The sequence below is a fragment of the Leptodactylus fuscus genome, chromosome 6 (genome assembly GCF_031893055.1).
Source record: "Leptodactylus fuscus isolate aLepFus1 chromosome 6, aLepFus1.hap2, whole genome shotgun sequence".
Classification (NCBI taxonomy): Eukaryota; Metazoa; Chordata; class Amphibia; order Anura; family Leptodactylidae; genus Leptodactylus; species Leptodactylus fuscus.
The window spans coordinates 11,775,650-11,794,628 of NC_134270.1; the positions used below are offsets into that span (position 1 = coordinate 11,775,650).

Below are 18,979 nucleotides of genomic sequence, written 5' to 3' on the forward strand. Positions count from 1 at the left end.
ACCAAATTTTACAGTGGGTAGCATGTGTTTTTCTTGGAATGCTGTTTTTTTTGGACGCCATGCATAACGCCTTTTTGTATGACCAAACAACTCAATCTTTGTTTCAACAGTCCACAGGCTTGTCCAAATGTGCTTTTACATACCTAAGGGGGCTCTGTTTGTGGTGTACGTGCAGAAACGGCTTCTTTCTCATCACTCTCCCATACAGCTTCTCCTTGTGCAAAGTGCGCTGTATAGTTGACCGATGCACAGTGACACCATCTGCAGCAAGATGATGCTGCAGCTCTTTGGAGGTGGTCTGTGGATTGTCCTTGACTGTTCTCACCATTCTTCTTCTCTGCCTTTCTGATATTTTTCTTGGCCTGCCACTTCTGGACTTAACAAGAACTGTCCCTGTGGTCTTCCATTTCCTTACTATGTTCCTCATAGTGGAAACTGACAGGTTAAATCTCTGAGACAACTTTTTGTATCTTTCCCCTGAACAACTATGTTGAACAATCTTTGTTTTCAGATCATTTGAGAGCGGGCTGTCCATGTTCGGCGACCATCAAACTTAACTGAACTTGAATTGTTTTGTAAAGAGGAATGATCCAAAATACCTTCATCCAGGATCCAGGAACTGATTAAAAGCTACAGGAGGCGACTAGAGGCTGTTATCTCTGCAAAAGGAGGATGTACTAAATATTAATGTCACTTTTCTGTTGAGGTGCCCATACTTTTGCACCGGTCAAATTTTGGTTTAATGCATATTGCACATTTTCTGTTAGTACAATAAACCTCATTTCAATCCTGAAATATTACTGTGTCCATCAGTTATTAGATATATCAAACTGAAATGGCTGCTGCAAACACCAAAATATTTAGAACTAAAAATGATTAAAATTAATAGGGGTGCCCAAACTTTTTCATAGGACTGTATATACAGTAGATACTCATGGACAGATAGAAGGCAGTGTCTATAGTGGGGCATAAACACCATGCCGTACACAGATCCTACCAAAACGGATTGGACATCTGATGTCTATGGTAATTGGGCACCTTTACACTGATCATACACATTGACTAGTTGTGAGCAAACAACTATCAGTCTTGACTCCGCCATATGTGGTTCCACCATGAGAGGCTAAAATGGGAACAACCCTATAATCAAATGTGCATGTGGTTTCAATATTGTAGAGAAGGGTTGATGTCCATCCTGTCAGGTCTTTGTTCCCACCAATAGAAGACATGACCCTACATCCCCAATAAATAGACTGTCGGTAGAGTCTACCAACATTGGCAAGACCTACTTAGTAAAGACTAATGTCTATGGCCATATCTAGGAGGAAACCTACAGATGAGGAGACAAAAATGTTAGACTCTTCTCACCATAGCATCAACCTACCTGAATCCCACCAGAATAGCAAGTGCCAGTATGAGCGCCCCCACAGATATGGAATATCCTACAGTGTACATGGTCTTAAAGCTGTCATATATATTGGCAAACCTTTCCTACAAGATAAGACAAGGGAAACCATTATGGATAACAAAGACAATGGAACGAGCTCAAAGAACGTATCAAAAAATCAGCATGTCTACTTTCCAAAAACTTCCACCACCGGTGGTTATTCCAACGTAGCTTCGATTAAGGTAAGAGTTCATTCTACAACCTCGATGACCAATATCAATCACCCAATCTGTCAGAAGGACAACATCCAGATTAGTTTGCCTGGAGTTTGCCATTATAGGTGGTCGTTCATTGTATTTAGTCAACTGTTGGGTCAACTGTAGATGGGTAAAAGATGGGACACCACCAGGAGATGGTTGGCGGGGCTCTTTGGAAAGAAGGGGTTTGAACTATAGAAGTCCATTAATCCCATAGACTCGTAGTAGTTACTAAAATTTGAGGATTTAGTCAGTTAACATCTACTAAAGATCCTTACCTAAATACATTTGTTTTTCTAAAAGGATTATTGGCAAATGTTACGGACCACTGGATCACAATGGTGGCCTCTTAATTGCTTGTTTATATCTCGTTTCTGACTTAACAACAGCCGGAAGTAACAACTCAAACACTTGAATTTTTGGCAGACCCGAGACCCAACCTAAAGCCCATGGGTGGGAATACGTTGAGGAATGTCATGGCATAAAGCCCACCACCCATCAGGAACTGCCAACTTGAAGAACAATGAACCTCGAGGGGCCAACACCTTATCAGAAACTAGAGATCGAGTCTGTGTAAAGGGTCGGCACCTCATACTATAACATGTATAATATTGATTTGTTGTAGGGCATCCTATATAACATACCCGTTCCTTCAAAGAGGTTGGGTCAAGATCGCATTCCCGGGTATCACGTATTGGTTGACCTTGCTTGTTGACTTCCCACTGCCCATCCGGTCCGCAGTGTTTGTACACATAGCCATGCTGCACTGAGAGGGGACAATCTTGTTATTGAATAGCAGGACTCGCTTATCGATAGTGAAACCTATGGAAGATGTCTTACCTTTCTTATACCAGGGCAGAAACCAGGGGCAAGAGACATTGACGGTGGTGTTAGGTTGAGCATCCGGCCAGCAGGAGAACTTATCAAATGTCCTGTTGCAGACCACTCCTGCGGGAACACAGCAATGGAAGTGATGGAAATGAATTGCAAAAAGTCAAAGTTCAATTTTTGGCCCAAACTTGGTGTAAGGAAAATGGAGAACCCCTCACTTCATAGAGTGCCATTGGGCCATGTTGTCCAAGGAGGAGTGACCGGAGGCAGTATAGACTGGGAGGTGCCAATTTTTTGGTGTAGTGTTATGGATGGTTTTTGGTTCATGTAGAGGATTGTAGGGTTATAGGTTGGACTTGATGGACTGATGTCTTCATCCAACCTTATCTACTATGTAACTATGTGTTGGAGTTATCTGTTCTATATGGCTACATGGATGTATGTAGTATAACGATATGGAGTCTCGTGTCTACATTTTGTAAGCATACATAAGTAGTCATTCACCTGTCGGAGGGGGCTCCATCGACATGTTCTGCTTGCACTCGGTTTCGTACTTCCTCCAGCTGTCATACACTAAGTCCATAACCTGAGCTGAGACGGCCTTTGAAGAAAACAGACATGGAAACCAATTCACAGACATGCAGCAAAGTGGTGTTATGTAGAGGCTAATCGTATCATATATGATTGCTTCCTAAATGGCAGTAACCTGATGAACATACGAAATAGCAATGACTCACGTCTCCCTACAATTTTTTTTTTTTTTTTAAACTGTAATTTTTATTTAAAATTTTTAGAATTTAGAACAAAAAATTATCACACTTAAAATTATATAAAATAACTTGCACTTTTTCTGGAGACTGATCAGCTGAAACTGTCTCTGGTGGAAGTTTTATCTCCCATGAGATTCAACATGCCCAATCAATCTTTTTCTGGGCACCCTGACTTCAAGTATGCTATCTAGTGAGATAGTCTATGGTCCTCAACAAAATAGCCATACACATGACGTTGACCAAATACGCCAATTTTGGTGAGGCTGGATGGCTGTGTTTTATCTGACAGGGATCTTCATTGCCCAAATATGTATCCACCTGCCACCAACTAAGGGGAAGATGAGACCCCAAAGACTATTATATCCCAAATCACTCACCACACCGTTCTCCCCCCCAACCCAATCTCTTCCCCCCCACTTTACACTCTTTGGCAATGCCAAATATCTATTTGGACGTGCCAATAAAGCTTCTTTGATTATTTATACTGATCATTCACTAATAGATTCCAGATACTTCCCCTTCCCCCCAGTCTTCGCATGTCAGGAAATTTCTTTGTCTGCTCAAAATGCGTTATATATGTGGCACTATACATCTAATGTATGCACGTATCATATGGTATGGCAATTCTGATTGGAAGCTGCATCCTATGGCATCATTTCCATTGGGCAAAGCCTAGTTGTAAATGATAAGATCTATAACTATAAAATAAACAGAAGTCTCTGTATCTGCTGACTATTCCCTTCCCCCAAAGTGCAGGGAACGCTCATAGACAAGGTGGTGAAATCCTTAGTTTGGGAATCATAATTAAATTCTACCAAAACACTTCCCTCTCCTGAATGAGAACAGATGAACACTCGGCCAAATGTAGGATGAAAGTAAAAGTGGATTGTGTGGAACAATAGAACATGAACAATTCTCTTTTGTACCTGAAATAATGGATAGCGAGTGCTGAAAAAGTGGAATCCTGTATGTATCGGCAGCTTCATTCTCATTCTATTGCAGTGTGCACAGTATCCATAAATTAACGATATCATTATACCGACATAATATGGGTAATGTTTCTTCCAGGCTCTGACCACTGAGACTCTCATTAGACTCATACTTTCCTTGTACAAGCTCTATATCAGAGTATAAAAGCTATCACTAGGACATGGCGTCCCTCTCGACCTCATTTGCCTCAATCAATTCTAATTTTTTTGGAATGAGAGCTAATTTACAAACTTTTTGCCCGGAGGAGCAAGATGACTTACATGGTCTATAAGATTAATTATAAGACTACTTACATGGTCTACGAGACTACTTATCGATGCTCTCTAAGGAGGAACAGTACCTCCAAGATGCCCACAAAGGCCTCTACCCCAGCCATAACCGCTAGGCACCGATGAAGGCCTTTCTGGAGATAACTGGTTTGGCTTATGCCAAAAGCATCAAAGAAATTGCCCCAAAATGTTTAAAAAATTTGAGATATGTGCTTGCAATTTCCACTTTTTTGACACCTGGACTCAGAATTGTTTGCTTCTGTTGAGATACCCTACATGTTGCCCTTAGGTAAAGATGGGCAAACCTCACAAGGTTCATTCATTTCCTTAATATTTGTGAGGTTCATGGACCTGTATTGAACAGACCCCAGAATATAGTAAGCGGCAGCTCAGGGGAGGTGCAGAAACATATTAGACACTTGTACTTGACTTGTCTCACCACTCCTGGGCTCACTTGGGTTCCTATCATCTTTGGGCCTCCTCCACCCACCTTGGGCACTTCACGGGCTCTATGGAACTGCTGTCTGCAATTGGGCTTCGGTGGTCATGTGAGGCACACCGACTTCATGGTGCTTTAATGCATGTATCAAGACATTGGTACGGCCTACACAACTGGCCTCAGCCATCCAATTCGTACCCATGGCATCACCCAGGAGGCTGGAAGATGAACAAAGGTGACTGCAAGGATGACCAGGAGGGGTGAAGGAATGTGAATCATTACATTTCCGCACCTCCTCTGGGTCTCCACTTATTATATTCTGGGGTCTGAAGATTTATGGTTGACAAATCCCAAAATTTTTGAATCCATTGAGGCAGATAAACTAAAACGGTCTACCTTTTAGACAGTCTTAAAGAGGACCTTTCACCACTTTTGGGCACATGCAGTGTTATATACTGCCAGAAAGCCGACAGTGCGCTGAGTTCAGCGCACTGTCGGCTTTCCCGATCTGTGCCCGGTGTACAGAGCTTACGGTGCCGGTACCATAGTGCTCTATGGTCAGAAGGGCGTTTCTGACCATTAGCCAGAGACGTCCTTCTGCCTCGCGGCGCCAATCGCGCTGTACTGTGGAGCGGGGAGGAACCCCCCATCCCTCTGCTCACACAGCTCGTCCATAGACAAGTATTATCAGGAGAGTAGAGTGTCTCTAAAGTGTCTAATGCTGACTGCTATTCTGATGCACTGTCTGGTCTAACTTCACACCACTTATTAGTTGTCTTTTTTGGTGAAAAAAGGGCACAATATTCAAAATTGTGGCACGGTGGCCAAAATTTTGACACAATTTCTTGCTCACAGATTAGCACATTAAAGGGATTCTACCATTAAAATCAATTTTTTTTGGCGATCACACGTCGCAATAGTCTTAAGAAAGTCTATTCTTCTCCTACCTTTAGATGTCTTCTCCGCACTGCTGTTCGGTAGAAATCACTGTTTTTGTCAGTATGCAAATGAGTTATCTCGCAGCACTGGGGGCAGTCCCCAGCGCTCAAACAGTGCCACCTCCATCTCCTTCAGGAACGGCCTCTTCACGAATCTTATTTCGGCGCTGGGGATCAAACTTCTAGGCATTTTTCTTGTGGCCAGCAGGCATGCGCAGTTGGCTCTGCCCGAGGCCTAGAAGTCTGACCAGTCTCGAACAGCATTGGAGATGCCCCCAGTGCCACAAGAGAACTCATTTGCACACCAACGAAAACTGGGATTCCTACCGAACGGTGGCGCGGAGAAGACATCTAAAGGTAGGAGAAGAATAGCCTTTCTTAAGGCTATTCCAATGTGTGATTGCCAAAAAAATTGATTTTAATGGTAGAATCCCTTTAAGTTCCAACTCCTTTTAAAGTATAGCTATAGGATCCATCTATGGAGAACTTATGGGGGGCACAATGTGTAAAATTATAAAATACATCAAAACTAAGGCAAGGAATAAAATATGAAGTAAAAAACTCTCACTACCAATTCCAATCCCCGCCCCTGGCGCCAAAAAACTATGTGTCACTTACATAAAAATTATGAGGGAAAAACCATTTAAAAAATATTTTATATAAAATAATGTGAAGAACAAAGATATATTTCCTCCCATTTTTTCCCGTTGTCTCAAATATTAAAAAAAAAAAAAAATCATGGAAAATTAAATATAGTATAAAAAAAAAAAAATATCGGAATAGCAAATGGAAAAAATGTTATAGCCTTCAAAAGCCGAAAAAATCCTAAAATTTGTCTGGTCCCGAACCAGAAAAAATACTGACATCTTCTGCCTCTTATTTTTGCATCGCATTGTAGGGTCCGCGTGGCCGTACTGTCGTGTTGACCCTTTATACGTGCCGACTTGGCTGCTCTCATCCACCACGCTTTCATTTTGCCTGTGAACTGTCACTCTTATTTACATCCATGTATGATCCATGTCGCTGTGTGTGCACGTCTCGCTCTCATACAGAGGATGTGACCTGCACTCCTGGTCATTCCCTCATGAGCACACTTGGAAGACTTCCAGGAAACGCTGATCTATCTGCGCGAGGCCGATGACTGGGGACAGAGTGAGAAAAACACAAAGCTATCTACCCGCTTATCCCCGTACCTGGCAGTGGAGCACGATGATCACCGGCAAGACACGGAGGAAGGCAGTCAGGGGCATCACTGGCCACCGATAACCTCATCTGGAGGATCTTCTGCTCACTTCTGATGGAGCTTTCTGGAGGTGTGCACAAGATGGAGGCCCGGCTAAGAAGAAGGGAAACACAAAGGCCACAATTGACTACAACGATCTCAATGATCCTCCATTTCTTTCTGCTATAAACTGTATAGTGTCTGTCACTATTCAGACTCTCTTCTTGTGAAGAATCTATAATTTCACCATTAAAGCACAATTACTATGAGGAAACTTCATATCAAGTCAGCCACGGTCCATTGTAGGGGGCTATGGGGCAGATTTATCATCAAATATTAGAATATCAGATTTTTTTCATGTGATAATGGTAGCCACAATGTCCATAGTGAGAGTCACAACGCTCCCTACAACAGACAATCGGTGGGACTGTTACCAAGAAACCAGCACCATTGTACGGGACTATGGATCAAATCTGTCATCAAATATCAGATTCTTTCCTTTGACAATGTCCCTTATGGCAGCCATAATGCCTACAGTGACAACCACAATGTTCCCTACGACCAGTGGCGTAACTAGGAATGGCGGGGCCCCGTGGCGAACTTTTGACATGCCCCCCCCCCTCCGACCGACACCGGCGCCGAAGACCTCGACCGACACCCTGCTACGCATTCCTGCGCGCTCTATTATGTCCCATAGTGGCCCCTGCACACAGTATTATCCCCCATAATGACCCCTGCACACAGTATTATCCCCCATAGTGGCCCCTGCACACAGTATTATTCCCCATAGTGGCCCCTGCACACAGTATTATCCACCATAATGACCCCTGTACACAGTACTATGCCCCATAGTGGCCCTGCACACAGTATTATCCCCCATAGTGGCCCCTGCACACAGTATTATCCCCCATAATGACCCCTGTACACAGTACTATGCCCCATAGTGGCCCCTGCACACAGTATTATCCCCCATAGTGGCCCCTGCACACAGTATTATCCCCCATAATGACCCCTGTACACAATACTATGCCCCATAGTGGCCCCTGCACACAGTATTATCCCCCATAGTGGCCCCTGCACACAGTATTATCCCCCATAGTGGCCCTGCACACAGTATTATGTCCCATAGTGGCCCCTGCACACAGTATTATCCCCCATAATGACCCCTGTACACAGTACTATGCCCCATAGTGGCCCCTGCACACAGTATTATTCCCCATAGTGGCCCCTGCACACAGTATTATCCCCCATAATGACCCCTGTACACAATACTATGCCCCATAGTGGCCCCTGCACACAGTATTATCCCCCATAGTGGCCCCTGCACACAGTATTATCCCCCATAGTGGCCCCTGCACACAGTATTATGTCCCATAGTGGCCCCTGCACACAGTATTATCCCCCATAATGACCCCTGTACACAGTACTATGCCCCATAGTGGCCCTGCACACAGTATTATCCCCCATAGTGGCCCCTGCACACAGTATTATGTCCCATAGTGGCCCTTACACACAATATTATCCCCCATAGTAGCCCCTGCACACAGTATTATGCCCCACTGTGGACACCTATAAACAACTATTATACTCTGCGGTCTTTTCAGACCCCAGAGTATAATAATCGGAGACCCAGGGGGAGAAAAATGCTAAAAAAACCCTCTGTTACTCACCTATCTCCTATGCTGTCAGCCTCGAAGTAGTCAATCTTCAATGATGTCAGACGTCACATGACCCGGGACACAGGTCGGGGTCATGAGACGTCAGACGACTAGGCTGAAGCCTGCCCGGATCATGGAGAGGTAAGTAACAATGGTTTTTATGTTTCTTATCTCTCCCGGGCCACCGATCATTATACTCGGGGGTCCGAAAAGACCCATAAGTATAATGATAGCAGCGGTAGCGGCAGTCACCGGGCCCCTAATGTCCTGGGCCCTGAGGCAGCTGCCTCTGCTGCTATGGCGGTAGTTACACCACTACCTACGATAGACGCAAAGGGGGAGATTTATGAAACCTTTCAAGTCAGTTTTCTGATGAAACAGTTCCAGTTTTTTGCAAAAAAATTGTGGCGGGGATTCGCCTAATGTACTTGATGTGACTATTATTTGCAAATAATACTAGGCACGGACAAAATGATATAACAGCATGGCTAAAATATGGCTAATAGGTATTACGGACACATTTTTTTTTTAGCAAACTAGTTGATGGATTGCCTTTTCTCATTTGTACGCTACTCTTACCAAGCCGTCTTTCAGGAAAGTAGCAAGTGAGGTGTAAAAGAGGAAAAAAAAGTCACAATTTTTACACAAAAACCCCCCACAAATTGTGCAAAAAATTGTGACTTTTTTTCCACCAACCCCACCAGATGGAGGGAGCGTGTGATTTATGTGCATCATACCTTTAGATAGTCAATGGCAATGACAAACATTTGTAACTGGCTCTTGTGGGTCTCCAACACCAACAAGGGCCAGTTGTTTGTACGGGGAGCCAATTTACCTATCAGTATATTTTTGGCATGTCGATCAAATGTGTCATTTCCTTGAAAAAAAAAAAAAAAAAAATTCAAATTAGGCTTAAGTGCAATGGGGGCGTATCAGAGGCTCCAAGGTTTGATTCTCCACCCCTGTACACATAATGGTGCTCGGCATAAAGTCCCCTACAACGCACTTTGGCTGGTTTCGTATCAAGTTTCCTGGTGACACACTCCCTTTAAAATAATTATATTGGGTTCATTGATCACTTGGAAGAAGTCCACATGGAAGGTCTCATAAAGTTTTGAACTTTCTAAGTTGGCTCAGGGACAACAATTAACAGGGATTTCCCAGGAACATGACAATATTTAAGGTTTGTAGACTGTTTAAGATTTTTCCTATCTAGCCAATGGAATGCAGGAACTTTCTATGGCCTGTGGCTTGCTATTGTTTCATTCATGATTTCCTCAACCATGATTTCCTTACTGGCCCAAATATCTTCTCATACATGTAGTGTCCCAGCTGATAACCAGCCATGATGACCTTATTGTGGTCGGGTTATCTTCTCATACATGTAGTGTCCTCCTGATAACCAGCCATGATGTCCTTATTGTGGTCGGGTTATCTTCTCATACGTGTAGTGTCCTCCTGTTAACCAGCCATGATGTCCTTATTGTGGTCAGGTTATCTTCTCATACATGTAGTGTCCTCCTGATAACCAGCCATGATGTCCTTATTGTGGTCGGGTTATCTTCTCATACGTGTAGTGTCCTCCTGATAATCAGCCATGATGTCCTTATTGTGGTCAGGTTATCTTCTCATACATGTAGTGTCCTCCTGATAACCAGCCATGATGTCCTTATTGTGGTCAGGTTATCTTCTCATACATGCAGTGTCCTCCTGATAACCAGTCATGATGTCCTTATTGTGGTCAGGTTATATTCTCAAAATATTTCAGTGTTAATTGTCTACACATTTATACATGGTTATATCCATGTGAAACCCCTTGAACATTACAAATGGCACTATTCTTGTCCATGGGCCAGTTATGCAACACATGTACAATCACAACCGATTTTTTCTCATGTCATACAACTCCATCAAACCTAAGACACCCTTCAGTCTCTGGTTAAAGGGGTTATCCAAAACTGAGGATTTTATGGCCTACACTTAGGATAGTCCATTTATATATCTGATCGTTGGCCACCATCAGCCGCTCCCTGATCTGATAAACAACATCGGGCCAGGAGCAATGGCTGGACACTGATCATTCGCCCCAACCCCTTTAATACACAATCCTTTGCAGGGATATACTTCATCCCCAGGTTACGATGTGGTAGCCCTGTGACTAGCACCACAGTCACGTATATAGTCCTCATCCAGATTTATTATAATATACAGTTTTTTCCAAAATAACGGATGAGAAATCTCTTCCTTCACGTGTCACATATGAATGAGGTTTCACAAAAGTGCGTTAAACACTAGACAAATAGGGACCATGACTATATATAGCTCCCGGCCATTGTCTTCAGGGGACAGAATTCTGTTTGCTCGGACAAAATGTCAGAATTACACAATGCTGGCTTGTATTTGCAGACACGGTTTTCGTATGATCTTGCCCATCGACAAAGCTCCACCTTTAGAGACGCTAGAATAGATCAGGGAACTGCATGAATAACAATTCCTCTATTCACACGGTGTGATAGTCTCTCGCTTTAGTCACGGGGTAATAGTCCCTAGAATCAAACACAAAAACATTCACAGCCCTGGTGTGGTTTGGCACAATATATAGACTTAAAAATCCGAATGTCCTATAATTTTAGATAGAATAACAATGTCCAAAGGAAAAAAGTTATATGGGTTACTCACTCATTAAAGGCGTACTGAGAAATTGCAACGAAACTCCTTGGTTCCTCCGGCTTGGAACACAGGTGCATAGAACATGTAGAAAGACGTGGAGTCCAGCAAAATCCTCATGAATAAAAACTCTTGACTTTATTTAGTTCATTTTAAAAATTGTACATACATCTCCATATGGAATGTGCATCTCCAAGGTGTAAGGATAGCTGGGAGACACAACAGATGTCAACGACAGACTTAGACTGACCAGCTGACGCGTTTCGAAACTTGACCAAGAAACGAACTGTTTCGAAACGCGTCAGCTGGTCAGTCTAAGTCTGTCGTTGACATCTGTTGTGTCTCCCAGCTATCCTTACACCTTGGAGATGCACATTCCATATGGAGATGTATGTACAATTTTTAAAATGAACTAAATAAAGTCAAGAGTTTTTATTCATGAGGATTTTGCTGGACTCCACGTCTTTCTACATGTTCTAATAGTCCCTAGGACTGCAGGCAGACTGCAGGCACTGTAACTTTATGGTGGAGGCCAGAAGACCGCCATAACTTGCAATGGTTACGGTAGCCAAAAACTCAACCAACTCCTCCAGCTTTCTTCCTGGGCTGGTGCAGCGCCGAGGAGACCTGTAAGGTACCTGGTGATGGTGGTATGGCTTCCCCCACATCACACTATAGTTGTTGTCGGCCTTCCTGAGCCTTATGGAGGTTGGAGTGCCCATGATGGCCATACAGGAATAAGACTCAGGAGACCAGAGGTTTGCAGAAACATGGTAGCTCACAGTTACTGCAGCAGTCTACACGTGGTACTCTATAAAGTCCATGCAGTCGCTACAGGTGTAGAAGCACAGGCAGGATAGTATGAGGCCCATCTAACATTCCCATTCCCATCTCCGGACTGACGCAGGACTGGTCTACCGAGAGCTCCTTCAGGCTAGCTTGGGTTCTGGTTCAATCATTACATTGTGGGAGCCATTTTACTGCGTGGGGGCATAAAGGAGCCATTATACTATTTAGATTCATAAGGGGGCTGTTATACTACATGGGGGCGTAAAGGGACTATTATATTGTGTTGGGTCATATGGGGGTAAATACACTGTGTGGGGACATAAGGGGGCCATTATATTGTGTGGGGAAATATGGAGGCCATTATACTGTGTAGAAGGACATAAGATGGCCATCACTGTGGGAGCTATTATACTACGTGGGGGAATAAAGGGGCCATTATACTGTGTGGGGGAATAAGGGGGCTGTTATTCTGCATGGGGGCATAAAGGGAGTATTATATTGTGTTGGGTTATATGGGGGTAAATACACTGTGTGGGGACATAAGGAGGTCATTAAACTGTGTGGAAGGACATAAGATGGCCATCACTATGGGAGCTATTATACTATGTGGGGGCATAAAGGAGCCATTGTACTGTGTGGGATAATAAGGGGCCATTATACTATGTGGGGGGAATAAAGGGTCCATTATACTGCATGGGGGCATAAAGGGGCCATTGTACTGTGTGGGATAATAAGGGGCCATTATACTACGTGGGGGGAATAAAGGGGCCATTACACTGCATGGGGGCATAAAGGGTCCATTGTACTGTGTGGGATAATAAGGGGCCATTATACTATGTTGGGGGCATAAAGGGTCCATTATACTGCATGGGGGCATAAAGGGTCCATTGTACTGTGTGGGATAATAAGGGGCCATTATACTACGTGGGGGAATAAAGGGGCCATACCGTTTGGAATCATTAGGAGGGTTAGTATACTGTTTGGGGGCTTAATGGACCCACTGAGGCTCTGTTACCAAGGGTCCTCTCAAACCTTGAGCTATCCCTTGAACGGGCAGGTGTCTCTAATAAAATGGCCATTCAGTGTGTAATTTATAGAACATAGAAAATAAAAAGTGGTCACGTATAAAGTAGGAAGAATCTCCTGTCAATGGGAGAAAGATTCAATGCGCCTTAACAAAGTAGGAGGGACAAGGCAAGAAGATGGAGACTGGAGACTATAGACTGGACGAAGACTTTGCACACCCTACATGTAACATATACACCACAACGGTGCCCTTGGCATTATACTATAGGGTGTATGTTATGTTATACTTTGCCATACTTATTAATCTGTACTAAATTTTTTTGATGGGACTGAAAGTTTTTGATTTTTTTTTCTATAATGGGATCCATTGGGTCACGTAGACAACTGAATGGCAGAAGAAAGTTTACGATACAAAATCTGGCTTCCCTGTAGTGTCGAATATTTATGGAAACTGCGTGCGTGGAATATAAGACTCTGGAAGATATTTGGACAAATGAGGTGCCTGGTCCTTTTTGTGACAGACAGAGATGAAACGCTCTGCTATGTTCCTGGGCTGCGGGGATGGTGGGAGGTACGAAATTCAGCAAATCTTTGATGGAGAACAAACAGTAAGTGATAGTAAACAACAGATGGTGCAAAACGAAACAACGGCGCGGCGAGAAAACAAGGTTAAATAAACCGTGGTCATCCATGCAGTGACGTACGCCTGCCCAATAACAGGACACAATTTCCATCAATGTATAGGAAAAGTAAACGTAACCATAGACCTAACACATACGACTAGACTGACAATATACCGCTACATACATGTACATTATACATGGGGTGATGGACATATGCCATGCCTGCTCAGCTGCAAAGGGACCGAAAGGTCCAGGGATCCGCAGGTAGCCTTAACAAAAATATGCTTTTTCTCCCGCACCGAAAACTGTTCTTGGGTCTCTAATAGATCACAGATTCTACTGCTACATGGATTGTCCAGGATTTGGCGCAACCTGTGGTTCAGGCAAGGTGGGTGTAAAAGATAAGAAAAGCCACACTCTCCTGTTCCTGGCACTTCATTGTCTGCTCCCGTTTCCCCTCGCTGTCGTGTTCCAGGGCTTGCAGTGTCAGAAGCTGTGAGGCTCGTGTGACCACTGAGACCAATTACGTGAGCCTCATGGCTTTCATCGCTGCAAGACCAGCACACAACGGAAATGGGGACCAGAAGCAGACAGGAGAATATAGCTTTTATTGCTATCTTTCACACCCACCCCAACCACCCCACCGGTTGCTTCAATTTTTTAGTAACCCCTTTAACACTTCCTTGCTCTAGACCACCAGAGAGGCTATTCGTCACCCTACTCACTACCCTAGACCACCAGGAATGTTACTGGTCACTACACTCGCTACCCTAAACCACCAGAGATGTAACTGCTCACCACACTCACTACCTTAGACCACCAGGAATGTCACTGGTCAACCCATTCACTACCCTAGACCACCAGGAATGTTACTGTTCACACCACTGACTACCCTAGACCACAAGGAAAATTACTGGTCACCCCACTCTCTACCTGCAGGGATGTTACTGGCCACCCCATTCACTACCCTAGACCACCAGGAATGTTACTGGTCACCCCATTCACTACCCTAGACCACCAGGAATGTTACTGGTCACCCCATTCACTACCCTAGACCACCAGGAATGTTACTGATCATCCCATTCACTACCCTAGACCACCAGGAATGTTACTGTTCACACCACTGACTACCTTAGACCACCAGGAATGTTACTGATCACCCCACTCACTACCCTAGACCACCAGGAATGTTACTGGTCACCCCATTCACTACACTACACCACCAGGGATGTCACTGGTCATCCCACTACCCTAGACCACCAGGAATGTTACTGGTCACCACACTCACTACCTTAGACCACCAGGAATGTCACTGGTCACCCCTTTCACTACCCTAGATCATCAGGAATGTTTCTGTTCACCCCATTCACTACCCTAGACCACAAGGAAAATTACTGGTTGCCCCACTCACTACCTGCAGGAATGTTACCGGTCACCCCATTCACTACCCTAGACCACCAGGAATGCTACTATTAACCATTTCTCTGCCCTAGAGCAACAAGGATGTTTTCATTATCCACTTCACTGCCCTAGACCATCAGGTATGAAATCATAAACCCCGTCACTAACCCAGATCACAAGGGATGTAATCATTAATGGTGGACCCCCAGGGATCTCAGCCGTGACACAAATTTCCATCATTAAAGGCAGTAAAATTTTGAAAGTGGTCTACGAGAAAAATGGCTATCCATCTGTTTTGGGGACAAAAGTATTCTTTTTAAAGGGGGCCTTCCAATACATATAACAACTCCAAGTTTTTTGCACCTTTTAATACATTCCACGTATTTTATTTTTCCACATAGTTTAGCAACCTCCACTGACTTTAATTTGTTTCTCTACTCCCCACCATTCTTGAGCAACCAGCAGTGTCAGTTTTGGTGCTTGATATGATTTTTAGACTCTCTAGTGTCAAGTGGCCAGTCTCGGCCCAGGACATACAATGGGGTGTGATTCAGACCACCCACCAAACATTAGAGAACCTAATTAGCATATTAGTCACCAAAACTAACAGCACTTATTGCTCATGAACGGTGGGGGCTACAGAAAAAATTCCAATTGTGCCAGGATCAGTGGGGTGGAGTCTATTGAAGGATGAAACAAGATGGAGTTGGTGTCGGTGGTGAGAGGTCCTCTTTAAATGTGAGCTGTAATTTTCAGGTATCCTGGTGGCGAGGACACAGGGGCTTATCTGATTTAGGGAACTGTCAACAAAAATAATATAAGCTTAGTTATAATGAAAGGATATGGTCATGGAAAGGTTAAGGTAACTTGTTTCCAGTTCAGCATGAGGTCATGTATAGGAAATTGACGTATATAGTGGTTTATGTGGCCACAGTCACCAGTTATCACACGTACACAGTCTCCAGTAAAAATAATACTATTACTAAGATATAATATATTAAAGGGGTTGTCCGGGACCTGAAGATATCAGATACTGATAACATCTCCACAGGATAGGTCACCATCAGTATCAGATGGGTTGGGATTCGACACTCGGACCCCATCCCGATCAGCTCAATCACTAGGTGTAAGGCCGGGAGCAGCTCTGCTCCTATTGAAGTGAATGGTAGCAGGGCTGTAGTTCTCGGCGCCATCGTTACTACCGGACCTGACGCTGTATACAGCGTACACTGTAGCGATTTAGCACTGTAGCGCCTTGATCTGCAGCCCCTCTCCCATTCACTTGCATAGGAGCATAGCCTTCTATATCCTACTAATATGTTTGGATATTTGGATGTTTGTGACTTTGGATGTTTGTTAATCAATCACGCAAAAACGGCTGAACGGATTTGCATGAAATTTGCCACATACATAGATAGGAACCCTGATTAAAACATAGGCTACTTTTTATCCCGGTAAATAACGTCACTACATGACCGCAGTGAAGGAATTTAGGTTCACACAACACTAAAGGACCTGTGATGATGTCATCACAGGTCCTTGAGCCATTCTCAGATAGGATCATGCTAGGCAGCGGGCGGAGCTGCACACTATTTTGTGGGTGGAGCTATATAGGATGAAGCTGGACAGTGTGAAAGCTGAAGAAAATGAAGTCTCATAGAAGATCAGGAGACTACAGAACATGCAGGCTGTGTGTGGGCAAGAGGACTATATCGGGTGTACAGTTTCAGTGAGTACTACAGGGAATATGTTGTTCTGCCTCTGATGGGGGAGGGGGGAGAACTTTGGCACATTTCAGCAACATCCGTTCAGCCCTTTGTAACACAGAAGCTGCTCACACAGTCACATAACAAAACCCCTGTAATCACAATTGCCCAATGTAGCAGAGTTTCTCTATAGGCTCTCCATATGCAAACATGTACATACAACTGGGTATCCTATGCATATGCATCGATGTAGCAGAACCAAGATGCGGGAGCAGGCTGATCAAACTGTGACAAATTTCTGCAACATCCGTTCAGCCATTTCCAACACAGAAGCTGCTGAGACACTGACATAAGAAAACCCCTATAATCCAAATGGACAGATGTAGCAGAGCTTAGGCAGTGCTGTAGCACAGCTGAGTACGCTCTCCATATGCAGAGATGTACATACAACTGAGTATGCTGCCCATATGGAGCGATGTAGCAGAGCCGAGACGCAGGAGCAGGCGGATCATCCACAACAGCAATTGGCTAAATATAAGCGGCTCAGCGCCAACACCAACCCACAGACAAAGTCGCGGGCAGATGCTAGTACCTTATATACAACTTCCGCATTGGTTGATTAGTGCAGGATCCAGGTGTCGGTAACCATGGGCCATGTACATGATAGCTGTGATCATCAGTGTGCTGTAAGTGAGGTGACCGCTGCAAAGAAATCTCTTACAGGACATCTCAGCATATTTTTTGTCTTAATGGCCAGAGCCAGAACTACAGATTATTTAGCAATTTTTGAAACATATAGATAACAAAAATTTCACCAAAAATTCTTTCAAAAATTGGTAACATAAAACTTGTTGACGCATTCCCTTTAAGCATAGCGTCCCTGGCCATCTATAGGTCACGTAAATTGGTCCAGTCTGAAGAAAACATAAGGGACAACAAAAAAGAGGTGTGAACTAAACCGGATGTATTTTAATCTGATTTGGGTGTTGGGTCCGTGTGCACCACATGGCAGAGCCTTAGAGTTCCCTAAAACAATGGACTTGTTCATTAGGCAGATTAAACCCTTTCACATTTCTATGTATAATCCGGCTAGAGAGAAGATTTGACACACGTAATATTGTTCTAATACACCCTCGGGGGTAGCATTCCTGGGCCGGCTCAGACCAGATTCCACCGCAGGCACCTCCGACCAGATAGGAGGCTTTAAATAGAAAGAGAAACTACTTCATAGAAGGCCTCCAATGTTCACGATAAGGTCATGGCGTAAGCCACTACCCTCCTTAGGCGCACACAGGAAACATTCCTAATTGCTAAATAATTGCTCCCGAGTTTTCAGTGTTAGATGTGACCCATGACCTCTCCATGACTTGAGCTCCTTAACCCAAAACACGAAGCCAGGACACCTGTAGAGGGGCAGTCCGAGTGATGGTCCAAGTTCAGGAAACATTCCAAGCGGATTACGGTGGGAAACGACAGCTCCCTACCGCCAAGCCAACAAAGAACAGCCCCCAAATTGTGCCCCTTGTCCTTTACCTGCCCCTCCTAAGTCTGGTGTTGAGTATTAACAATGATTTTCAATAATGGGAAGACGGTCAAAGGTTGACAACCGAGAGTAGTAAGCGAAGCACTCGGAGAAGTGGTAAGGTCAAGTAGGGTGGTTTAGTTTAGTATGGGCCCATAGAGATATCAATGAATAACCACATGGCCTGTGGAGAATTCTTGAATGATCTACACTTAAGAAGAAAATTATTTTGAGGAATTTTCTTGTAAAGTCAAAAGCATGGCCTACCAATTTGGATCTCCGATGCCAAAAACAACAACAACCCAACTGTAAGGAAGACAAGTTATTAGTAGCTAGAGTCCAACCACTCTCAAAGTTCAATGCAAACTAAAAAATGTTGGCATAATTGAAAGTGCCCACCTTAGAGCGCCATTGGCCGAATAAGTCATACAGTTGACATCTCTTATGATACCCCATACCCATCCATACCATTGGAGGTGGTGAC

The 18,979-nt window shown here is 44.0% G+C and overlaps 1 protein-coding gene across 2 annotated transcripts in view; it reads right to left on the reverse strand.

Moving 5' to 3' along the window:
- Positions 1-18,979, reverse strand: part of GCGR (glucagon receptor) — a 53,111-nt gene that overhangs the window by 22,605 nt on the left and 11,527 nt on the right. Inside the window, exons 2-6 of one of the 2 annotated variants that reach the window (XM_075279376.1) lie at positions 7,075-7,217; positions 2,980-3,076; positions 2,485-2,592; positions 2,289-2,410; positions 1,385-1,491 (exon numbers count right to left, since the gene is read on the reverse strand). In XM_075279376.1, coding sequence (XP_075135477.1) covers positions 1,385-1,491; positions 2,289-2,410; positions 2,485-2,592; positions 2,980-3,076; positions 7,075-7,131 — 491 coding nt within the window. In that variant the 5' untranslated portion in view covers positions 7,132-7,217. Of the gene's footprint in view, positions 1-1,384; positions 1,492-2,288; positions 2,411-2,484; positions 2,593-2,979; positions 3,077-7,074; positions 7,218-18,979 lie in introns of those variants that run through there. The other variant, XM_075279377.1, reaches the window with a different exon arrangement.